This window comes from Rattus norvegicus, chromosome 10, assembly GCF_021556685.1.
Source record: "Rattus norvegicus strain SHRSP/BbbUtx chromosome 10, alternate assembly SHRSP_T2T, whole genome shotgun sequence".
Lineage (NCBI taxonomy): Eukaryota > Metazoa > Chordata > Mammalia > Rodentia > Muridae > Rattus > Rattus norvegicus.
In genome coordinates, this window is record NC_141543.1 from 86,675,600 (window position 1) to 86,700,573 (window position 24,974).

Here is a 24,974-nt window from a genome sequence, read left to right on the forward strand (position 1 = left end):
GAGTAGGTGGTGGTTGTGTAAGAAAGGCAGGTGCTAAGTGAGTGTTGGGATATAAATCTGCTCTGGTTGTCATTTCCTAAGAAGTGAACTTTAGAATTTGATAGACAAGGCTATCCACATTATTTCAGTTCTTTTCACTTCAGGCTTAAGCAGCTGCCCTTCAGAGTGTGGTGTGTTTATGACTGTGTTGGTACTTTTCCTGTACTCTGCAATTGTGTTCAGATGCCTAATTTCCCAGCCACACAACTAAGAAGAAGGCTTTAGTGGCATCAGCCCTGACCCATTGCTGCTCTGACCACAGCACTGCTTGTTTCACAGTACGCCCTGGAGCGTTTGAAGGTCATGTGCGAGGATGCCCTCTGCAGTAACCTCTCTGTGGAGAACGCTGCAGAGATTCTCATCCTGGCTGACCTCCACAGCGCAGATCAGCTGAAAACCCAGGCAGTGGATTTCATCAACTAGTGAGTATATCTTCAGAGTCCTCCTTCAGAACAGTTGGGATAACGTAAGAAAGACTGCATTTGTGGGTAAAGTGAGCAAGCAGCTTCATTAACCTTTTGGTAGTAAATAGAAAATTTCATCTTGCATTCAGCTCAACAGTGTGAGGAATGGTTTTGCTTGCATAGATCAGGTTCTACGTGGGAAGCTCCTTCCTTCCAGACAGTGCTGGAACTGAGTAGGGACACTAGCTGGCCTGGAAAAGCTGTCTGCTCCCTAGACAGACAGCAGCTCCCTTACTTTGACCGGCAAACCAAGATAGTCTGCAGGAGAGTAGAGGCCCCTGTCTTAAGATGAGCTAGTAAAATATGCTGTATCGTCTGGTGGGCCAGGGAAAGAGAGGGGCAGGCAGTAACTGATTGTTAAAGACTGTTCTGAAAAGGAGACATCTGCCACATCTGCTACTTAATCCGAGTGGCAGGTGCTCAGCACAGTACTCTCTAGAGTACTCTGAAGGAGCCAGGACAGGTTATAAGTATAGTCCTTCTCACTGGGGTGCACTTTAGTACTCCTTTGTGTGATGGGGAGCAAAATTTGGAGGGAAAAAAAGCCCTCATAACAGCACTGTGGGATTAGCAAGTCTAAGATGTTCGGGTAGATGAGTGAAGGATTTTAACACAGAAAATACCCAAATATGGGGAAATAATGTCTTCTAGGTCTAGTTACATGGTTGTCCCTAAAGTGTAATAGCCTGAGACAGAAGAGAAAAGGAAGGACCAGGAAGTGTCAGGTCTGTTCAGGGTGCACTGTATGTTGGATAGATGCCTGCTACTTTTTAGAAGGCAACAACCATTGAGCAAAAGGTGGGTGTTAGCTTCTTTTTCTGACCCTCAACAGGCCCTGGCTGTGATGTGCCTTATGGTCAACAAAACCAGTAAATGGCAGGGCAGTGGAGTCAGAGCCATGCTCCTCTTTATCAGCATCCATGAATTTAACTGTCTTCAACAGAGTCGAGCTGATGGACAGCCCACATTTGAAAGTGTATTACCTCAGAGTCCAAATTTTCAGAACTAGAAGAGCCACAGCCCAGTCTACTGGTCTGCACACTGTCTAGGAAGCACAATCTCATGGATGTTAAGAGTTCTGTCTGGGTCGGGCTGATTTTATTAACACCTTCTACACTACACACTAGGTAGCTATTTGGTCCATTTGCACATTCCCTTTGGTAACCTTTCTCTCCACATTTCTCCTAGTCATGCTTCGGATGTCTTGGAGACCTCTGGGTGGAAGTCAATGGTGGTGTCACATCCCCACTTAGTGGCAGAAGCGTACCGCTCTCTGGCTTCCGCACAATGCCCTTTCCTGGGGCCCCCGCGCAAACGCCTGAAGCAATCCTAAGATCCTGCCTGTTGGGAGACTCCATTCATTTTCCAGCAGCAGCAGCCACCGTTGCTGCCACTGACTGCCAGGTAGACCGCGCGGTCTGTGCGGCTTTTACTCTGTGTCGGGGGAGATGGCACCATGGCCACCCAGACTTTAACAGCACTAAATAACTTAGGGGAGCTGGGGGAGGGAAGGGCCCAGGACTCGGGCCACTCAGCCTAATGAAACCCTGTTGCTCTGTCACCGTGTGCCCTTTGGCCTGACCAAGTTTGACACTGGGATTCAGTTTAGGCGCCAGCCTCAAGCACATCCCAGCAGTGGTACTTCGGAGAAATCAGCATCTGACTGAGCAGAACAAATCGTCAGGTGCCTGGAGCAAAAAGGAAAAAAAAAGCAGAAACAAGTGGACATTTAGTTTTAAGAGATGGAAAAAGGAAAGAAGAAAGATTTTTTTTCGAAAATCAGTTTGTGGATTCCAGTAGTATTTATGTTGAAAGAAGCAAATTTTAGTTCAACTGTGGATATTTGTGAAAACTCCTCACCACCACCCAAGTGTCAGAAGAGCTCTCTCGCTAGCACTTACTGTTTGCAAGAAGCCATCCTTTATCCTCTGAAAGGTGGCCCATGGCGGCAGAAGGGAGGAAGTCATCTGATCTGGAAAGCGAGTGTTTGACAGTAGTGGCTTCTGCAGAAATTCTTACTGGTATTAAAAACTGGAAAAAATAATTCATCCAGAATTCATACTGTCTTGATAAAAACTATGATTCTGTTTTTTAGATATCGTGGAAAATGGATTTTTTTGGCATTTTTCTCTGATTTTATGTTTTCTTCCCTTCCCTTTTTCTGAGAGAGAGGGAGAGAGAGAGGAGAGAGAGAGAGAGAGAGAGAGAGAGAGAGAGAGAGAGAGAGAAAGAGAGGAGAAACAAATACAGAAAATACATAAAACGAAAAGAAGAGAAAAGGAAATTTTATTATTATTGCTATGTGAAAAAAAATCCCAGCCCAGATGGCCTGGCTGTTTGTACCTGACTCGTCGCCTGCATAGGAGCCGGTCCTGTCACTTCTGATTAGCCCCTCTTCCAAAGGGGAGACTTCAAATGTTAACTTTTTCTTTTTGAAAATATAAATAATTACTATTTTGTACTGTGTGGTATCTCTGGTCTTTTGTTTCATTCACTTGGCTTGCCTCTTGGGTCTCAGTTTCTTGCTTGTGAGATTTCGAAGCCCTGGTTTGAGCTTCGTCTTGCAGGGATTATGTTCAGAATGTCTAAGAAGCAGTAGGGAGTTATTTACTCTCCATAGTCTCAAGTTTTCTTTGTGAGCTCAGCATCTGCCAGTCTTTTGTCCTCCTTGAGGTTCTGCCAACCATGTCCTGGTGAGAGTCTGGGACCAGGTCCCACTCCACCAAGGCAAACAATTGTAGTGGGCTTCTTCTGCACCCTGTGTGTGTTAATACCTGATCCCAAATCTCCTTTCTCCTAACAAAATAAAAAGAAATATTTAGGGGTCATGAACATGGAGATTAAATAAAGGGAAATTGTTGTGTCTTCTGGTTCCTGTCATTGACTGATGTATTTCTGGAAAAGCTAAGGTCTTACCTTCCAGGGAGCTCACAAGAGTACTGTGGGGTTCCAAGCTATACAGTACTGGCCAGATAGTAGAACACACTAAAAACATACATTGTTTGGCCAAGGTCGCATTACTTAACCTTAGAAGGAACTTTTCATATTCCATTATCTTTTAGTGACTTTGCTCTTGGCTAATTTTCTGGTTTTCATTGTGTACCTACCACTGGCTGGGTATGTGTGGGTGAGCAGCAGTTTTTACACAAGTGGGACTTGTTTATTATACTCTGTGGCACTTCCCAGTTTCCTCCTTAGTATGACCTGTATAAGGAAGTGTCCGGTTCCCTGTGTACTGGCTACTGGCCTCTGTCACTTTGGCCCCCACTTCTAAATTGATGCATAGACATAGTGAGACAGGTGGGTACAGCATCTCCTCTACCCATGCTGCCTCTGTGTGGGCTCTGTAGTTGTCGGTTCTCAGCAGACCTACATCTACAGGGTCCTTTTCAAACCTCCTGACCTCTCACGGAGTTTGGTTGGACAGGTAGTGCTGACCCATAGCTGGAAACAGTGAAACCCGAGGAAGGCGCACGCCTAAGGTCACACAAGTACCGAGCACCAGCTCGTCTAATGTCATATCCTGACGATTACATAAGGAATGGAGGAAGTTCCATTTCTGGATGCTTAGGTACAAAATTGGAAGTGAAGCTTGCTTCCTCTGGGAATAGTTAGAACAAAGCCCCAGAAAGGTACCTCTGCTGGCCTGTTCCTCAGAGCTTCCAGCAGGGCGAGACAGATCTGCTTCCCTGAACTTCCCTCACACCGTCCTGGTTGAAGATGGAGGACTCGGAGAAAGCGCTTTCAGGAAGGGCGCTGTCCTGACATCTGGCTCTTGGCAGGATAAAGGTCTGTTCTGGGATTTTCCACACTTGTAGAATTTCCAGCACGGACTTCACTGTGGATCGGAAACTGGTGGAATTTCAGGTGTAGATGGAGCGGCTCAACGCTTCTCCTGTTATTACATTATTTCTGGCCATGTTTGTTTTTGTTTAAACGATACAGTTGAAGCCATCTGGTTATGACAACATCAGAGCCCCAGCATACTGTTCATAAACCTCCCACTGCCACCACCTCTTCCCTTAGCTCCCCCACATCTGAAATTTAATTCAAGTTAACTCCACAATCTGGGGCATGTGCTGTCACGGCAGAGATGTCCGTGCCAGTGGAACAGTTGGAGATGGCAATTCCACAAGGATATGGCTTATTTATCAAAACAATATTTCAGGCAAGTAGTTCCACAGAACCTTCAGAGTTGTGGTTTGGGGGCCAAATAGAATATCTGGCAATGTCCCAATCTCCCCACCTCCCTGTGGTCAGCCTCTGCTTCATATCTGACCATCCATGGGGGAAGATTTTTTTTTTTCCCATTTCTTACATGGAGATTAAACCTGTCTGTTGTTATTAGGCAGCTTGGAGACCTTTATAGGTTTGAACAAATTAGGAAAGAAACGTCCCTCTTTCCCTTCTCATGATAAGGCTGCCGGCCTTCAGCTGTCAGAGAGGTACTGCCGCTTTTTTCTTTTCTTTTTAATTCCAGCCAGGAACATGAAGATCCTACGGCAGGCAGGCCAGAAGATCTCTGGCTGGACCAGTGTTCTGAGAGTTCCTTTTAAAACGTGGCTTCAGCCTATTATGGGATCTCCATACTGGATGAACCCAGGCAGATGAAAGGAAACAGCGTCTGTGTTTGTGAGCAAACACCCAGGCCAGGGAGAAGGGGTGGCCCTGCACGTGAGGCTGACTGGCGCTTTGTTCTGGCCCTTCAACTCCTATAAAAGAAGTACTAAATCAACATGCAACATGGCCGAATTGCATTTTTCCGTATACTTTCGTCAAAGACAAATTCTTGGCTGGAGCCCAGCCTTATTTTCCACAACTAATTATCTTTTTAATCAGCCTGGGCCCCGTGTGTTTCCTTTGTCTCCTGACTTTTCACCGTACTGTGCCCCCCATCTTTTAGATTCATTTCTGATGGCTTGCTGACTAATCAGACATTCAGGTGAGTCTCACTGGCCTGCTGTGTACGTGCATGCACAAGGTAGCCATACTCTCCCGCTTTTAATTTCAGAGGTGACTGTGCCACTGTGGGACCTTTGACCTGATAGGTGGATGCCTCTCGGATGCAGTGAACAAGAAAGCAGATGTAGAAGATGAGGCTTTGGGATAATGAGCTGGGAGAACCAGAAGCTCTGCCCTCCAGATGAGAACAGAAACTTGAATGTTGCTGGCTGATGGGATCTCTAAACAGTTAGCAAAGTGCAGAGGCCCTCCCTCTGTAAAGCCTCTAATGCAGGAGGAGGAAGTGACATCTGCAGACTGTTTGCTGATTTCTGCACTCTGAGAAAAGAGGAATTCTAAACTTGAGGGAATTCAATATAAGCAGCAGAAATGATTAAGGAGTTGAAAGGGGATCAACTCTGGGGGAGAGACATTATAAAGATAAAATGCAGGCCACCCCAGTATAGGAATGTACCTGCAGCTGACAGATGTCACCGGCATTCTGAGCACTTGCTGGTTTGTCTCGTGGCTCTCATTCCAGTTGTGTGAACTGGGAAGGTAGAGATGTCACTTCCTCAAGGTCACGCCTCCTGGCCCAGAGCCAAGAAATAACAACAAACAATAGAATATCCCCAAGGACCAAGGAGAAGGTGAAAAGCCACCTTGGCCTGGCAGTAACGTGGGATTGTCCACTAATGCTCAGGGAAAATATCTTAAAGGTTACTTCCCAAACTGAAGAAGGAAATGGCCAAGAAGTTCATCTTTCCCTATCAGAGAAAACAGGAAAGAGAAGATGTGTGCTCAAAGTGACAGAGACTAAAACTTAGGCCACTAAGAGCAAATGCTTAGGTAGCATGGGAGAGCTCAGACTTCCCGGGGCTAGCTCTAGGATAGAGGATAGGATTTCTGCTCCCGATTAAGTAAACCAGAGAGAGGGGCCTTAGAACTAAGGACTAGGGGGTTGGGGATTTAGCTCAGTGGTAGAGCGCTTGCCTAGGAAGCGCAAGGCCCTGGGTTCGGTCCCCAGCTCCGGAAAAAAAAAAAAAAAAAGAACTAAGGACTAGAAAGCATGCATTAGGACAAGAATGGTTACCGTAAAGCACTTTCAGTCACGGTGGAGGCAGAAGCCAAAGCTAATAAGGATACATCAACAAGTTGAGTACAAACTGCTGTTTGCCTAAGTAAGAAAAGAAGGGAACCGACGCCCAAGAACGTATTCGGTCAAGTCAATGAACACGTTTATTTCTATGTGCAAGGGTGTACAGGTTGTTCACGTGGTTGACTGATGTTGTGAAAGTCATGTCTGTAGAATAACTGTAGCTTCCAGTTGAGAAAGAAAACAGCCAGATTCAATCTGTACTCTTTTGAGAACGAATCCCTAAAGACTCGTTTCTGTGCTGCTTCAGCCTATCTTTCAAGTAAAAGTTTGCTTCACACCTTAAATGTTTTCATGGGCCAGTGGTTGGTTCACTGGCGTGCTATGAAAGGCGTGGTATGCAGCTCCTAAATACAGAAGCCCTTTGCCAGTCTGCAGGATGCAAGTACTCTCACCATGGCTCACTTCGCATCTTCAAGGTGACCTTACTGAATGAGAACTAGGAAGAGATGTGCTTGGGCCCTTTTCTAGAATCTTCCCTATACAGACACCCTACATGCAAATAACCTCATGTGCATAGACAGGAGTAAGACGTGAAGTGATTAGGAAGAGATTGGGTGTTCATTGTCTTTGCTAATTGAATGGTCATACAATTTAATTCTTAATAATAGTAATCTAGCAGCTAGCTCTTAAGATTCTTGAAAATTTAGCAGTGGGCTCTAGAAAGCCAGTGTGAACACCCCTGGAGTGGTTTTAGATTGTCCTCTGAGCTCTCTGTGCCTGATTATTGACTGTTACCCCACAGTACTTTAAAATAATGCCTTTGTGGAGCTGAAGAAATGGCTCAGCAGCTCTGAGCACTGGCTGCTCTTCCAATCCCAGCACCCTCTTCTGGCCACTTTGGGCACCAACATGCTTGTGGTGACCGGACAAAGCAGACAAATCTACATACACACAAAATCAAACTAAAATGTAAAATGCCCTTGTGTCATTTAATGGCAAAATGAAATAGTGTTTTATTGTTCATCTTTAGATCTGTTGACATTGATACACGAACCAATTGTCAGGTTGCGCGTTTCGATCTCTCTGGGTAAATTAACACATTTTTATTTTCTGTCTCAGCAGTACTAGAAATCTGGGTTGATTGGCGCACTGATGGAAAGCAGACATCAACACCAAGGAGTTATGCAGCATTACCAGCGGTTCTTCCAGAGCCATGGCCTCCTCTGCACATCCTTCAAAGTTCTCTAGAAGAGAAAGGGCATTTGAGTGTGTCCAGGTGGCAGTGGGTGGTCCCCAGCCCACCCCCCACACTAAAGTTAAAAAATCTTTGCCTTGATTTGGCTCCACAAAAGTTTCAGAGAAGCTAAAGTGGCTAACGCTCTGGTTAAGTGTTTGTCCTGGCTCACCCAGAGGACCCACGTTAGCTCCCCAGCACCCATGTCAGGTGGTTCACGACCACCAGGAACGTCAGCCTCCAGGGAGTCCAGTACCCTCTTCTGGCCTCTTTGAGACCCCATGCACACATGGCATACAAATACACACACATAAATAAATAAAAATAATCTTTGGGAGCTGGAGAGGTGGCTCAGTGGTTTACTGCTCTTGCAGAGGACTCAACGATGGAATCCCAGGACCCAGCTCACAACTGCCTGTGACTCTAGCTCCCCAAAGATCAGTCACCTCTGGCCTCAGGGCACCTGCACTCACACGTACATATATATATACACACATAATTAAAAATAAATATTTTTAAAGGTTTTATGCTGTTTCTGTTTACTGCTAATAATTCATTTATATGGTAGAGCGCTTACCTAGGAAGCACAAGGCCCTGGGTTTGGTCCCCAGCTCCGAAAAAAAGAACCAAAAAAAAAAAAATTCATTTATAGATCCAACAGAATGCCAAGTGGACTGTGCTGGTCTCTAGGCACACAGCCACAAGTAAAACCGACTCTTCCTTGTTAAGTTTAGAGTTTAGGAGAAGATAATAAACCATAAATACTGTTTAAAATATTTATTAAAGGAAGATTCATCAATGGAGACAAGATGATAACCAGAGGAAAATACAATTAGGAGAACCAGGACAAAATATGTTAAAAGTGTCAAGAAAAAGTAAAAAATGTTCATTAGAATTGTCAACCTGGGGGTTGGGGATTTAGCTCAGTGGTAGAGCGCTTGGCCCTGGGTTCGGTCCCCAGCTCCAAAAAAAAGAAAAAAGAAAAAAAAAGAATTGTCAACCTGGCAGCTGGGTGGCGGTGGCTCATTTGATCCCAGCTCTTGGAAGGCAAAGAAGAATTGGCATGGCAGCAATCCTTGGTGTCTGTAGTCATTTCAGGGTAAGGCTACAAATGGAGCAGGTAGTCAACAGGCAAGGTATGCAGGCAGGTCTTTGAGGTGCAGCTGTGATGTGACAGACAAAGGAGACAGTCGCACGAGGGTGTGACTGTGTGTTCTACAGAAAGTTTTTTTAAAGAATTTTTAATTATTGAAAAATTATGTATAGGGATGGAGAGAGGGTTCATGAGTTAAGAACACTGGCCACTTCTCCAGAGGATCCAGGTTCAATTCCTAGCACTCACTTGGCAGCTCACACCCATCTATAATTCCAGTTCCAGGAGATCTGGTACCCTCTTCTAGCCTCTGTAGACATCTGGAACATATGTATACAGACATGCATGCAGCTAAAACAGCCACACACATTTTTAATCATGTGCATATCAGGGTGGAGTATGCATGCACATGAGGACAGCTATCTGTGGAAGCAGCTTCGAGATAGGTGCCCCCTTGGTGCTGACATTACAGGTGGCTGTGAGCTGCTGGACTGAACTGGGTGCCAGGGACTGAGCTGTGTCCTCTGCAACAGCAGTACTTGCTCTTAACTGCTGAGTCATCTCTCCAGACAAGACAAGAGCGTGTTTAGAACTGGACATGGTGGGGTGACAGACAAAGGAGACCGAACCCAATGGAGAGGAAGCCATTCAATCTACAGTAAGGCTAGGTGGGCTCAAGCAGTGCTGAAACCATCAGGCCTGTCTACTAGTGGGGAGGTAAGCACATTTGTTTGTATCTAGTGACACATTTTTTGGGGGTTGAGGGAATGGGGTGGGGACAAGATATCTCTTATGTAGATAAGGCTGTTCTAGAACTTGCTGCGGTAGACCAGGATGTCCTGGAACTCACAGAGATCCTCCCAACTCTGAGACTAAAAGTGTTTGTCACCACACCTGACCTGTGCGTTCTATAGTTAAGTAGAAATGAGGTCATGGCCACAACTGGGAAAGAGTGGCGTCTAAGGGGGAGGTCTGAGGTAGCCGTAGAAGAGTAGGAGGTGGTGCACCTAGGCATCACTGAGTGCTACCGTGCAGGGTCTGGGCTTTAAGTGACACTGGCCTGAGTGCAGACCAGGGTAAAGTGTTTACTTTCTTACCTGTATAGTGGGCATATCAGACAGATGTCTAAGAGGTTGGGGAGCAAATAAAGTCACGTCCCTAACCCAGAACTTGGCATTGAATAAAGCCTCCAGAAAAACAGCTGGCGGTATTATGGGTGTTTCTGTATGGTGAGTTCCATTTCTAATCTGTGCCATGGGTGGCTTTTAGATTCCATCTCCTTTCAGGATTTCTTTGACCACAAATCTATAGTGAGGTGCTGACAAATACGAGTACCTCTGGATGTACAAGGGTCTTGGACAGCAGGATTCACTCTGGAAAAAAATGTCTTGTGCCTGGCTAGCCATTATCCTGTGGATCCAAGGTGTCTCATTGTCGTAACGTTTGGAGGAGGAAGAGACCACAGAAGACCCAGGGAATAGCCTGCCCTGAATCTTGGTCACTGGGAAATCATTCTTGGGTTCTCCATTTATGATTCTCACTGTCACTATTTTGCTATCTCCAAAGGTCAGGAGAGCAGACATTCTGGAAGGAGGTAAAAGGCAGGACAGAACCACTTCCGCCAGCAGTTACACAAAAATAAAGGTTGGCAGGAGGAAGTCACTTGACGCCCAGAGCCCTGCTTCCTGGGCTGCTGCTGCCTTGAGCGGCCCAGGAAAGATGGATGCTAAATCAAGCCCCTCTCTGCACGATCCTCCTCCTTTTGCTTTTCTCATTTTCCTGACTTTGCTGTTCCCTGGTCCTCCCTCCTTCTGGAGCATGGAAGCTTCCATTTATTTCTCCCCTGTTTTCCTAGACATTTCCCTCCCGTCTCCAGTCCTGCTCACCAGAGTGACATCTTGAGCCCAATCCTGCTGCATTAAAAAAAAGAAAAAGAAAAAAAAAAAATCCTGCCTCCAATGAGCCCTTCAGTTCTGATCTCCACGGAGATGCGGCAGATGGCAGAGCCTGACTGAGCCGCAGTAGCCCCCCATCCCGGGCCAGGGAACTGCCAAGACCAGTAAATAGGCGAGTTAGGTGCCTTCCTACACTTGCGTATTTCAACTTGGTGCTCCCCCAAAACCAGAAACAGCCATGTCCTTAAAAAACAGCCTGGAGGAGTGCAGCCCCTCTCTAGCTCTTTCTTTGTCCCTGTGGAAGGCTTCTACGTAGCTACTAAGTTCAGGACTGTGATTGAGACTTTCTGACTAAGTCTTGTGTCCCCCATGCCCTCAGCCCTACCAGGATATAAAAGACACCGTTCACACAGGGCCCATCAGAGAACTCGCCATGAGGCACAACAGTTGTCACCACCCTCAAGGGCACCATCCAAGGCAGAGCCATGTCTTACTAACAGCGGACCAACAAGGGACCATGGGGCCATCCATGCTAGTGGACTAGTCATGCTCAGGGAAGTGGGGAGAGGGCTAAGACTCACATGTAACTGGCTTCAAACATGCTGGCTGGACCAGAGAAAGAGAATCCTGGTCACCTTGGAGACCATTCTTTCTCAAGTGGGTGAAGATGATGTAGGTGGCCAAGGAGAAAGGGAAAGGGCTGAGTTTGGCCTGGGCACAGCTCAGGACCCCAGAGTGGGGTTGAAACCCTGGTGAGTGGGGTGGGAGAGCACCCGGGCCTAGAGTGTGTTTGGAGGCTTCACTCTGATTGTTATCTCATTAAATAAAGCCCCTCTGGCCACCACATTCTCCGGATTATGTATTGTTGGTGAGTATAGGTGTGGAGGGATATGCAATGTGTACAGGAAGTGCTTCTCTAGAGTCTGCAGAAGTGGGGTCTTGACCCATGAAGCTACAGGATACAAACAAGGGCCCTGTTTTTAATGTGTTTTGTAAAAAGCCATGGCAGACTTCTGACCTTCCCTAAGATTTTTTTTTCCCCTTGCACATTCTTCTTGGAGCGAAATGATAGAGCCCATGGCTGCCATCCTCCAAGCCTTTCACCCAGAATCATGGATGGCTGTAATGTGTGACTGTAGTCTACAGTCATGCTACACACATTTCTTTTAATAGTTTTTTTTTTTTTTCTTTTCTTTTTTTCGGAGCTGGGGACCGAACCCAGGGCCTTGCGCTTGCTAGGCAAGTGCTCTACCACTGAGCTAAATCCCCAACCACACACATTTCTTAATACTTAACTCATTCTAAAAACAACCTTCTGAGAGAGAGAGAGAGAGAGAGAGAGAGAGAGAGAGAGAGAGAGAGAGAGAGAGAGAGAGAATCTCTTTTTTAAAAAAAAAGTATTTATTTATTTATTTATTATATGTAAGTACACTGTAGTTGCCTTTAGACACACCAGAAGAGGGCATCAAATCTCATTTCAGATGGTCATGAGCCACCATGTGGTTGCTGGGATTTGAACTCAGGACCTCTGGAAGAACAGTCAGTGCTCTTAACCACTGAGCCATCTCTCCAGCCCGAGCATCTCCTTTTTATGAGTAAAGAAATTCAGATACAAGCCAGAGACAATGGCGCACACCTTTAATTCTAGCACTCAAGAGGCAGAGCAGGCAGATCTCTGAGTTAGAGGAGATCCTGGTCTACAGAGCAAATCCCAGGACAGCCAGGATTCTACAAAGAAACCCTGCTTCAACAAACCGCCTCCCCACCCCACCCCCCCAAAAAGAAATTCAGATAGAAAGTTGTTCTGCCAACTTGTCAGGCCTGCAGTGAGGAAGTGTCAGAACAAGAATTTGAATCCAGGCAGCCTGGCTCCAGAATTGATCCTCAGCTGTTGTGCTACACCGTCTGCCCCGCGAAGGAGAAATCATTGCTCCTCCTGTGAGATGCTTATGAGAGGAGGTCGGCAGCTCAGTGACAACAACCCAGAACCTGTCACATTGGCATGGTGCTCACTACTGGCGAGGTGCATCCTTCCAGCCACCGTGTGAGCAGGTATAGATGGGGGGAACTTACTGCCCCCTCTCAGAGAGGCCAGGGGACTACATCAAAATCACCTAGCAAGGAAGACTGAAGTCCAACTCCCTTCAGACATATGCTGACTCTACATAGCCTAACCCTAACGTCAGGGAGAAGGGAACTCAGGTTCCCTGGCACCCTGGAGACTACTCTTGTCCCAAGCCACAAACGGAGTCCAAGTGAGGCTTCCTGGAATAAAAAAGATGACAGTTAGGGGCCAGAAGATTTATTTATTTTACAATCGATGGTCCTAGCCCCACTCCATCACTATTTCCCAAGAGTGAACTGTGGGTTTTTGAAGACCACTCTATATTTGCGACAGTGTAGCTCAACAGCATGGTCCCCTGAGGATGGGATGGATGTGGGCCAACACTGATGCTGCGTTTTCTCTACTGCCTTTGCTCTTCGTAGGAATGCAGGGGTGCCAGTGGTGCAGCCACTTCCTGTCCTATTGGTACGATGTCACACACACAGCTCGATGTGCCAGGGCACTTGGGTTCTCAGGTAGCTTCATGCTACAGTCCTGGGAAAGTACCTCCCAGACCAGATGTGGTCCCATATCCCCCTGCCTCAGGGACACTCCAGGCTGACAACAGTGTGCTATGTACCCTCTCCCTCTCCCTCTCCCTCTCCCTCTCCCTCTCCCTCTCTTCCTCCCTCCCTCCCTCTTTCCTCCCCCCCCTTTCCTGAGTCCATTGGGGATGTCCACATTTTCCAAGAGTCCCAAAGTAAGCAGATACACATACACAGTACTGCACACACAGTCCAAGTCAGGATCCGATTCTACAGAGGATGGGGAGAGCGGAGGAAGCAGGTTTTGGAGCATCAGGTACAGGAGGACGGTAAGGATGTCATACAAAGGCCCGGGGTATTAAAAGACCCTATTCATAAAGCTTACCCAGAAGCTCCTGGGCTGTAGTTCAGGTGGGGAACTGGGGTGGGGAAGGGGTGGGCCCTGTGGCTCCCACATCCTGGAGCCACTTCCTCCTGAAACTCCTGTGTCTGTTCTAGCCCCTGGCAGCTCATTGACCCCAATAGAACACTTCCTCTGAGGCGATCGCTCCAGTGTGAACCCATGCCTCTTGTCTGGGTCTCCTGGCCCAGCGGAGACCAGCTGGAAGTTTGAGAGGCTTTATTAAACAATATTTGTTGAGTGAATAAGTACCAAGGAAGAACAGAAGGGGTATTAACGGATGATGTCCACGAGGCCTATAAATAGCCCAGCACATGAGTCTGGGTTTCGGTCTGTCCTTGCCAGGGCTTGGCAGACTCTGGCCTGGCCGGACTCATTCTACCATGACAGGAAGGGATCCTTCAGCTACATAACCCCTCTGCAGCCCACCAACGTGATTCTTTTCCTCTTCCACACCCAAGACAATGAGACTGAAGAAAGATTATTATAGGGACACCGCTTTCCTTCAGTGAGTACAGAGGTACCCCTGTCTCTTTAACCAGACTGTTGGGGAGGAATCCAAACCATGCTTTCTTCTACCCAGGTTGGCCTGGGCAGGGCCAGGGTCCTGTAACTGGCCATGCAGGTCCTGCTTTCAGCTCAGAGCCAACAAGGACAGCATCAGGCTTCAGAGCTTGGTACACTGTTTCCCAAGGATCTGTTCTGCAAAACCACTCCCCACCACATCCCAGCTGTGCCCTATAGACCAAGCCAGAATTCTGGCTGTGCTGGCTACTCCAGACACTCTATGGCCACCACAATGGGAGGCATGGGAAGCAATGCCAACTCCCCGGGGGCTGAAAGGCCAGCCACTCCTCTGCCCTGTCAACAGTACCCCCTCCCATCACTAACCCCCTTCTGCCTCTGGACTTCCAAAGCAGTGTTGTTGCAGGTAATTAAAGGGTTTTAATTAAATTAGGATCCCATCTGGCTGGGATCAGTCAGGCCCTTAACGAGGATTGTGTGTCACCAACATCAGATTGTGTATGGGGAATTTAGACACGTGAGGACTGAATTTGGGGCCTGGAGGTCCTTCAGAGGGGGACAGAGAATCCCTGGGACTCCCTGAAATAAAGCAACTTGTACTACCTCCAGAAATGAGGCCATAGAAGGGGGAGAGCAGCACTTTCTTTCTCGCCCAGTAGTCTCTAACATTTCTGGGATGTGTTGACATGTGTGGGTGTTAGCTTGGTTCTACAGATGAGGAGACCAAAGTCTGAAGGAACTGAAGTGCTTCAACACTGGATTCAACAACAGCTTCAAGAAATGGAGATCCCAAGGGCATGAGGGCCCCTGCCTATAGCCCTAGCCCTCGGAGGTAGAGGCAGGAGGGTTGGGAAAAGGTCTAGGCCAGCTTCTGGTATATGTAGCTAGGCTAGGCCAGCTGGGCTATATGAGGCCTTGTCTCAGAAGGGGGAGGGGATGACCCTAAAATAGAGGGTTAAAGATGCTGGGAATTTCATTTTTCTCACATACAGAAGTCTGCAGGCAGCTTAGGGTTCTCGGAGACCGTGTCCTCATTCAGCCTACCATTCTCCCACTTCGCTGTGGCACTTACGCTACAGTCTAAGGGCTATTGCCCACATTTTCCAGATAGGTGGGTTCATGATGTGTGAAGAAGGAACGAAGGGTGAACACCTCTATCTTAAGATGCTTGAAACTTACTGTATAATCAGTTGGCCTAAAGGTCAGATCTCAGTCACATGGTCACAAGTGAAAGACAAGGGTATAGGTGGGGACAGGGAAATGTAGGATCATGTCAGACAGCTGTGTGCCCAACTAGCAGCTGGGGATCCCCATTATGAAGGAGACGGGATGTTGATAGTGTGTTAATTCTCTCTCTCTCTTTTTTTTTTTTTTTTGGTTCTTTTTTTCGGAGCTGGGGACCGAACCCAGGGCCTTGTGCTTCCTAGGCAAGCGCTCTACCACTGAGCTAAATCCCCAACCCCTATTCTCTCTTTTTTTTTTATAACAACAAAAACATATAAAATGAATGAGGGCTTTGTTTGTTTGTTTGTTTGTTTAAGCTCACAGTTTGAAGAGACACAGTCCTTCATGGCAGGGAAAGAATGGCTTTTTCTTTCTATTCAATCTAGGACATCAGCCCAGGGGATAATCCTTCCCACACCCAGGGCCAATCTTCCAACTTCAGTTAAACCTCTCTGGAAACACCTTTGTGGACACTACACAGTGGTATAGATATGGCCCCAATATAGTTCTGCATCCAATCAGGCTGACGATGTAGATTAGCTTTCACACAGAATGAGACAATTGCCATATCTGCCAATAGGCATCATGTAGCAGAACTAGAATAGGAATCATATCTCACTGTGGCCCAGCCTTGGGCCAACATTTTCCCCAACGATGCACCAAGGTAGGGAAAACTCTCACTTTTTCAAATGAGGGGTGGGGCTCATTGAGTGGGGTGGCACATACCTTTGTTCCCAGCACTCAGGAGGCAGAAGCAAGTGGATCTCTGAGTTTGAAACCAGTCTGGTCTACTTAGCAAGTTCCAGGCCAGCCAAGTTACATAGTGAGATCCCCGTCTCAAAATATTCAAGCCAGGGGGAAGTGGCGCACACCTTTCCTCCTAGCACTCTGGAGGCAGAGGCAGGTGGATCTCTGAGTCCCAGGCCAGGTAGTTTCAGGACCGGCCAAGGCTATACACAGAAACACAGTCACAAAACAAAACAAAGAAAACAAAGCAAAACAAAAACACTCTCAAAGAGGCACTTGGACATGGTTCTTTGTCCAAGATCCTTCCGATGATCCATTCCACCTTAGGGGCCATCTTGAGCTCCCTGCATGTCCTTCTGCCATTCCCTTAGAAGCCTCTGTGGTTCAGGAGGAATTAGCACAGTCCTTGAGACACCTAGCCCAGTGGCTCTGAGATAATGAACCGAGAAGCCTGGAGCTCAGCAACCTGGACTCCTCTCACTGCATCAGCTTTTACAGTTTAATGGGTCAACCAGAAACAAGTTTCCTAGCGGAGCCAGAACCTGTCCCCTTACCAGCAAGATCCAGGTCTCTTTTGTGGCATTCGTGCCACTCCGTGACTTTGCATAAGTCCTGGAAGGGGGGGGTGACTTTGGCAGGTGCCGCCCCCATCCCACCTTGCCTCTGCCTGGTGGGACTGACGGAGTCTCTTGTCACCTGTCACCCCAGCCCCCAGTTCTCCAGGCAGCACCGCAGGACTAAGAATCTTCCGGAGTAACATTCCTCTCTCCCACTCCCAGCCAAGACATTGGATCGCTTCCCAACTCAGAGTAACTGGTTCATTGAGTTTCCTGCAACCTATTGCAAAAGCCCACTCGATGATCCAAGTCCCCGATCACCCGATGACCTTCAGCTGCCTCCACCCCCATAGACCCCTTCCTCCAGCTTCCCTCTCCACCCACCCACCTTGTGTATCTCTGAGCAATGGGCCTCGCCACAGGAGCCTGCCACATGCAAGGTCATCGGCTCTCTTGCCAAGGATGGGGAAGGGGGGTGACTCAGTTCCCGCTTGCTCATCTAGGGAAGAGAACGAAGGAGAGGGAGGAGGCACAGGAACCCATTCAGTTTTGCCTTAAGCTTCACCAGGAGGAGAACTAACTGGGCTTTGCTCACAGGGAAGCCTCTCCTGGCTCACAGGTTACAGAGAAAGTCACTGCAGTATGGAGACCGCTGAAGCCAGGTGGCGCTGGTGGCCTGTGTGCTGAAGAGCAAAGCAGCTCCAGGCGTCCCTGGCGTTCAGAAGAGAGTGTTCTCCTCAGGAAGATGTTACTCTGATGAGGGAGGTACAGCCTTTACCTCGGTCTGAAGCACCACCCAGTTCCTCTTCAAAGAGGCTCACGGTTTGAAAGAGACATGGTCCAACGTGGCAGGGAAAAGATGACATCAGGTGCCCTCCCAACTCTGATGGAGAGACATAAGCCACATCCTTGAAGAGGATGGAGTAGGCTTGCTCCGGGGGCTACGCCCATAGGAGAGATAAGACCCTACCCACTTAGTGTGTGTGTGTTTCGGGGAGCAGCCAGATCAGAGGTAGAGTCCCCAAACAGCTTGTCAAGGTTGCAGGCTGGCCCTCAAGGTGCTGCAGGGTTGGTGTTAGGTAGGAACCTTGACCTTATTTTGGAAGGCTCTGTCAAGAAGAACCAGTCTCAAGGGGTTGGGGATTTAGCTCAGCGGTAGAGCACTTGCCTAGCAAGCGCAAGGCCCTAGGTTCAATCCCCAGCTCCGGAAAAAAAAAAAAAGAAAAGAAAAAAAAAAAAAGAAGAAGAACCAGTCTCCTGTGGATGCTCCTCCAAAAGGCCATCATGAGAGGTCAGGGTACCTTGTGGGACCTAAGGTCCGTCCCTACAGGAGATGTCACAGCTGATGCTCAGAAGTGCAGAGCTATTTCCTCTTAGCCGGGGAAATGGATCTGCTACCCTTGTGGGGCTCAAGGGGCCTCATGGACTGAGAGAGAGAGAGAGAGACCAGAGGGTTCCGCTAATGAATTAGGGTTTGGGAAGATATTTGTTAGCCAAATCTGAATTGAGAACGGCCTGGTTGCCGGGGAAGGCAGATAGGCAGGGTAGAGGAGGCAGAGTGTGCATGAGGGTGAAATGAAGTTATTAAAATGAACCCACCCCCTGTGCAGGCAGTACCGTGTGCCAGAAAGGCCGGGCCCTCCAGCTGTCGGCAGCAGCTGGCTCTCCACAGGGGAAGAGGAGGAGGAGGGGCGGGTCAAAGTGCCCAAGCTCTGCTAGAGTTTAGTTTTCACACAGAGGTGGGGTTGGGGGCTCCTCACAGTTTTCTTCCTTGTCCACCAGACCCTACAGGTGCCCTGGGACAAGAGGCACAGGTGGGAGAACCCTCCAGATTTAAGCAGCCAAGGTGGGGTGTTGGGAGGGGCCAAACTCAACGTCTAACTCTGGTCAGTGGTACAGGGCGGGGAGAGAGAAAGCTGTGTAAGGGCGCATGTGTCTTGAGTCTCAGGAGAAATGGCTTCAGGGTGATTCAGGGCATAGATGGAAAAGGGAGTGTGCCGCTCCCCGCTCCGCTCACCCCCAGCCATCTTGGTTTCTAGGTCATTTCCCATACAGAGGGGCTACATACAACCAGGTGTCTGTGTGCTGCAGTGTGTACCTGTGGACCATCTGGGCTCAGAGCCAGTGGGCAGTGAGCAATGACCAGAAGTGGTTAGGCCATTGGTCTTCACTCTGGGACTCTCCCCATTAAGGCTACACTTCTGAAAAGGGACCCGGGACCTAAATGCTGACCTCCAAAGAGAGCAGACCTAAGGTGACCTCCAGAGGGGACATCATAGTGGGGGCTCCAGTCTTCCCTTCACCGAGCCCCCAGTGTCAAGGAGCCTTGCCTGGGCATCTAACCACTCTGATGCTGTCTCTGGCGGGAGGAGTAAGTGGCTAGTCTCATACTCTGTTTGTCCCCAAGCCACCTCAGTCTGTTCCTTCTCCCCTAAGAGGCAGATGGGAGTCACAGCTGGAGAGAGCAGAGAGGAATCTCTTCATCCTCTGGAGCTGAAGCCAAGCTGGCTTAGAGGTCATCAGGCAGTTTTCAAAGTGTGTCAGCATCTCTCCGGGCCCAGGTCCCAGAGACGCTCCTGCTGAGTTAGGTAGGACCCTAGAGGCCGTAGGCGCACCAGCCCTCTGGGTGAGTCTCATGGGTGTGAAGGCTGCATGATACAGAGGAAGAAACAGGAAGGGGCCAGCGAGGACAGTGAACTTGATCAGGCCGGGCAGCACAATACTGGCAGAGCTGGGGCACCACTGGGCATCTACCACTGCCCCCTGCAGGGCCAGACGTGGCAATTCAGGGAGAATCCAGGGAGGAAGATGAGATCCTTACCTCCCCTGCTGGCTCCTACCAGTACCATGTCCAGCCCCATAAGTGTTTCTAGGGCCTCTGGCACTAGTTTGCCAATCAGAGTGTCAGTCCAAAAGCCTCAGTGAGCCCCTAGCTCCAAGCCATCTACAGCTTTGGTCCCCATTTGGAACATACTAGCCAGACAGGCGGCCCGTGGTCCCTCTCCCCGAGATAACTTGGACTAGAATACGGTGTCCTGGGAAAGCTTTATTTCCTGCTCCAAGGACAAGACTCTGCACAGAGAAGTGACAGGGCATCTCACAAGACTTCCCACCCCTCCCCCCACCCCCACAGACAACACTAGGGCACAGTTCCAGCATGGCCACACAGCCTCCTGCGCCTCCCTCTGCTGAGAGCCCCATGGCCCAGCAAAGAGGGCCCTATCCCTATTGCAGAATGCCCTAGTCTGACATGTAGAGCTGGCTGTTGAGGGAGCACTCTCAGCAGGTGGTTAGGGCAGAGGACAGGCACACAGCACGAGGGCGGGCGAGCTTCTGCTTTGTGCCTCTCATGCTAACAGGACCTAAGAGCAGTCCTGTCTCGGCTGAAGGGCAGGGTGGTGTGCCATCAGCAAGAGGTGTCAGCGGTGCAGAGGTGCTGGAGGGAGAGGGGATTTTGGAAAGGAATGGCCCGGCTGGTGACAGGTAGTCATGACAGCAAACACCCAAGGGTGGGGATGAGGTTGCCACTTCAGCCTCAGTGCAGGAAAGGGGCTTGGGGCTGCCCACTGCCAGCCCCCACAGGGCAAACCATTGAGCTCTCCATCCTAAGTTGTCTATCTGGCCTACACAGTTGGACACCCCTTTGCCGACGACTGTCCTCCTTCTGAATGGCAAGGAGAGAGCCAAGGGTTAAGATCTTCTCTGTGGCTTGATCTGGGGTTACCTTGCGTGCCTGCCCAGGGGCTTCAGGGCCCAGCATCGGCTTTGAATAGGAGAGAAAGCCCTGTAAGGCTGCCCAGAGCCCATTTCTCTTCCATAACAAGTACATTCTAACCTCAGGCTGGGCGCAGCACTGGGGACCCTTCCCCAACACCTGAGGCCTGACCCTGACCCACCTGGCCTCTCTTCCTCTCCACCCCCTCCCTTCCTGAGGCCCATCCCTTTCCCTGCCCAGTGTCCAGACAGCCAGCCTCCTGCACAGGCCTCTGTGGCCCATCTAGGTCACCCAGATGGGTAGTAGGGGGTATCACTGTGGTAGTTGTAATCTGGGCACACCTTCTGCACCAGTCGATAGTCCGTGCTATAGAAGGCAATATAGACGCAGACGACTTTGAAGGGCTGGGAGCAGCTCCAGGTAGCGGAGCTCTGAGCGTGATCTCGGGAACAGATCTTGGCTGGGTCGTGGGTACAGAGTGAGGTCCGGCGGCCCCGTTCTACCTTCTCCCACTCCATCCGGCAGTTGAAGATTTTGGATGCCTTGGCTTCGATGAAGATCTGCTGCTCCTGGTGAAATTCCACAGCTTTGCTGGGGGGTACAAGGCTGATGGAGATGTTACCCTGGCCTGTGGCGTTGTGGCGGAAGTGGACGCTGAAGGTCCCGTTTCCGTGGTCCACAATCTTCCCTGTGACCAGCAGGTTCAGGGCCACTGTCTTGATGTTGGAGTAGAAATCACCCCATCCAAATATTTTTTTCACCTTGGTCGAGGGTAGGGGACTTTGTTTGGGGCGGTTGGGGGGTTGCCCAAGGATACCCCAAACCTCCCCGGGTGGGGCTAGCAGCCCTAGAAGGGTGGAGTTGGCCAAGGGGCGGGACTTAGGTGAAATGTGACCTCTCTTGCGAGGCACCCTAGGCCGAGGCTGACCCTCATGGTCATCATGCTCAGGGTCCTCTGAGCCAGGGGGCCCATCCTCTTGGCCGCAGATGACCTATGGAAGGATTTGGAAAGAGAATTAGAGCTTTGTCCCCAGAGGACCTAGAAGATTTGAGATCTGGCCACCCCATCACCATCTACAGTCTCTGTCCCTGTTTACTCAGGCTTAGGGGAGGGGGAAGCACGAGCTTGTTCCCTTGGGTGGGGGGGTGGTCAGGTGCGCACCCTGGCTTTTTCATAATCCACCCTCATGTTCTGATGCTTCAGTCATCTCCGTGACCCTTCTTCACTGCCCTGCCTTTGGCTGCTACTCAAAAATCTGGGGACTGGAGACACACAACTCTACTCTCTAGATAGGCCCCAGTCAGATGGGAGGGGCTTGGCTTCTGATCCTGCAGAAACCCCCCCAGTCTGAAAGGGATGTAGCATTTCTACCCCTTTCCTCCCGTTTTCTTATTCACTTTATATCCCTGATCAAAGACCTCCTCTCCTCCCAGTCCCTTCTCCCACTGCCCTTCCCCATCTCGCCCTCTCCTTCATCTCTGGGAAGGGTGAGGTCCCTCCCGGATATCAACCCACCCTGACACCTCAAGTCACTGCAGGTCTAAGTACTTCCTCTCCCTCTGAGGCCAGACAAGAAGCCCGGCAAAGGGGGAGAATTTCTATCCTTGAAATGTCCAAGGAGCCAGGGAAGTTTCGTTGCTATCTTCCAGAAGTCCTTCACCTGGAGTTGGGAGTTGCAATTATTTGGGGAGCCCTATCCTACCTTGGGAGCTCCCTTCTGTCAGTACACACACACACACACACACACACACACACACACACACACACAGACACACCTTATGCCTTTATGACATTTTAGTCTTCTGACTGAGACAGTGTTCCTAGCTTAGCATAACTGCTGCCCTTAGAGGTAAAGACAGTCTACACACCATAAAACAAGAAGCCAGGACCCAGCCAGAATCCCGGTCAGGTACCAGTTTGGTTCAGGTTTTGCTAAGGCTAGGAGACCAGGAGTGAATGCCACACCCAGGATGGCCATGCTTGTGAGAGCAAAACCCTTCTCTGGGGAACACGTGATGACATGCCAAGATGGCACTTGCATGATGAGGGACCAGTTCTTGTGAGTCCCATTTCACAGGTGAGGACATCGGGCCTTGAAGGTTACATCACCACAAGACACAGGCCACAAGTGTCAGTCTTCCCTTACAAGACACAGTCCCACCTCACGACCTTTCGCAAAAGACTTTTTAACCGAAGCCCTGTTTCCACCTGGAATGCCCTGTCAAACTCTGCCAGGGCTTGTCTTGCTTACGCAGGCTCAGCTATGGTGACAGGCCACACCTTGGGGAGTCTTCCTGGAGGAGAGCGGAAAGAGCCAGTGTGGCTCAGTAGGGCAACAGGGAGGTTACCTGGCTCCCTAGGCTCAGTGGCCTGAATGTGTGTTTGCTCAGGTTCTGAAAACGAGTTCTTACCAGTGTGTTTGTCACCCATGAGGGGACAGGAGCTCAGCCACAACATCTGGACTGATGATGACCTGGGTGGGGCAGAGGGAATCCTGAGGAGATGGGATGGGAGGCTCCAAAGGGTTTAGTCCTTATGCCTCGTGTTCTGGCCTTGGTGACCAAGCCAGTCCCAGAGTAAAGACTGGTCCTGCCTTCCAAGTCCCCAGTGCCCCAGGGTCAGGAGAGTCAAGAAGGGAGGTTCCTGGGGTTGGGTTCAAGGCTGTCCGCCTGTGCGTACTTGGCTCTAGGGTTTAACTGAATGGTTGAGACAGTCACTAGCTCAATACTAAAGAGGGCCACCGGAAAGGGCCAAGCAGGGACGACTTCCTCCCCAAGAGTGGACTAGGGGTGGGAGGGTTGCTGTCAATGGGAATTGTTTTGAGGAAGGGGGCAGTTCCTGTGGCGCTGAGGCTTCTCCAGGAGAGGACTGAGGTCGGGGCAGATGTGGGGCGGCGGGCACGGGTCGCGAGGGACTTCAGCTCCGTGCTAGGGTCCGGGGTGGGGTTCTAAAGCATCCTGGGCCGCGAGGGAGCGGGGTCTGGGCGCTCAGCTCAGCTGCTCTGAGCGCCTGGGGCGGGAGCCGCCTGCCCAGGTCCTGTGGGGCTCGGGCTGCGCGCAGCCGGGAGAGGCGAGGAAAACAACAGGCGAGGAGGGAGGGAGCGGGAGGGACGGCGGGAGGCAGGGACGCGGGGGCCGCCCCCAGTCCGCCCGGGCTTGGCGCGCCAGGGCCCACAGTTCGGGATTCTCTGGGCCCCAGAGGTCAGAGAAGAATACCGCGTCCCCTGACCAGGCAGGTCACCTGCCCCACCCCCGTTTCGCGCGTCCTGGGATGCTGCTACGAGAGGTCGGGTAATCCTTGGCTACTCAGCTTGGGGGGCCTTTTCCCTAGTGTCACTCGCACCTCCTGCCATCAGCCGCGAAGTGGGTGGGCCAGTCGAGCACCCTCCTCCCCGCCCCTATTAACCCTTACAGTCCGGCCTCTGGCCTCGGACCCGCCCTCTCCCCCAGCCTCCAGCGTTCACCGCAACCCCGGGATGCCGGGGTGGGGGTAGGGAGAAAGTTTCAGGGCTCCGCAGCTTCCCGCGCTCTCCCCATCCCCTGGCCCCCGCCCTGCGCCGCTCCCCGCGGACCACTCACCAGATAGAGGCTGCCCTGCACTAGGAACACGAAGCAGCAGCGGGTCAGTTGCATCTTCCTCCTCTGCTCTCACCCGTCTCTCTTTTCCTTTCGGGGTCCCAGGCCCCCTCCGCCCCGGACTGCTCCTTCAGGCGCGCTGTCCCATGCTTCGGTCCCTGGTGGCTTGCGGCCCTCCCCTCAGCCAGTTGCTGGGACCGACCCCGCCCCCTTCGGTCCAGCTGTGCAGCCGCCGCCCCCTCCCCGCGTCCAGCTGCGCGCCGCGCGGTCCCTTCTCCCGGTCCCAGATGTGCGCCCGGAGCGTCTCGAAGGGGCTCCGCCTGCGTGGTGGCTCTGCCGCTCCAGACAGGCGCTCGGCGCCCCGCTCGCTTCCAGAGGCTCGGCTCTTACCCAGATGTGCTGGGGACCTGCGCGCGCGCCCGTCCCCGGTGTTAATTCCCCAGACCAGACGGCCCCTCCCGCCCCGTCGCGGCGCGCCCCCTGGCGGACGCCCCGGGCCACGCCGAGCCGCGGCCGCCCGTTCCCCGCGCTGCGCCCCGCCAGACTGGAGCGCTCCTGGCGCCCAGGCGCCTCCCGCTTCCTCGTCCCTCCCACTGGCGGCGGCGGTGGCGGCGGCGGCGGCAGGTACGGTGAGCCCAGTCGGTACCTCCGGAGTTAACTCCTCCCCTGCCGGCTAGCAGCCTGGGGACCTGGGGCGCCCACTTTCCAGCGTAGGGGACAGGAGGGCGGAGGAGCTCTGGGAGAGGAGACGAGAGGCTGGAAGACCGCGGATGGGGACACCAGCTTTTCCGCCCTTCTGGCAGCGCGCCTTCTTTCTGTAGCGGGCACCCGGGAATCTGTCGCTCTACCTACCTTCACCCCAGGAGTCCTGGAATT

General features: G+C 50.8%; 2 protein-coding genes and 1 long non-coding RNA gene across 30 annotated transcripts in view; 2 read left to right on the top strand and 1 right to left on the bottom strand.

The window, feature by feature from the left end:
- Spop (speckle type BTB/POZ protein) overlaps nucleotides 1-3,373 on the top strand; it is an 81,166-nt gene extending 77,793 nt beyond the window's left edge. For 27 of the 28 annotated variants that reach the window (XM_087570732.1, XM_087570720.1, XM_087570734.1 and 24 more), the window contains 2 exons: nucleotides 319-461; nucleotides 1,692-2,964. In XM_087570732.1, the coding sequence (XP_087426858.1) occupies nucleotides 319-461; nucleotides 1,692-1,836 (288 nt within the window). In that variant the 3' untranslated portion in view covers nucleotides 1,837-2,964. 28 annotated transcript variants of the gene reach the window in all.
- A 733-nt stretch (nucleotides 3,374-4,106) lies between these two features.
- On the top strand, nucleotides 4,107-8,302 carry LOC148003077 (uncharacterized). Its single transcript, XR_015632010.1, has 3 exons — nucleotides 4,107-4,292; nucleotides 4,984-5,445; nucleotides 7,666-8,302. It is a non-coding gene; the product is annotated as an uncharacterized LOC148003077 (long non-coding RNA).
- Nucleotides 8,303-20,687: 12,385 nt separating this feature from the next.
- Nucleotides 20,688-24,356, bottom strand: Nxph3 (neurexophilin 3). The gene is given in 2 exon segments (NM_021679.2): nucleotides 20,688-21,514; nucleotides 24,102-24,356. Coding segments are annotated over 2 exon segments (759 nt in total). The 5' UTR covers nucleotides 24,156-24,356; the 3' UTR covers nucleotides 20,688-20,809.
- Nucleotides 24,357-24,974: the final 618 nt, after the last annotated feature.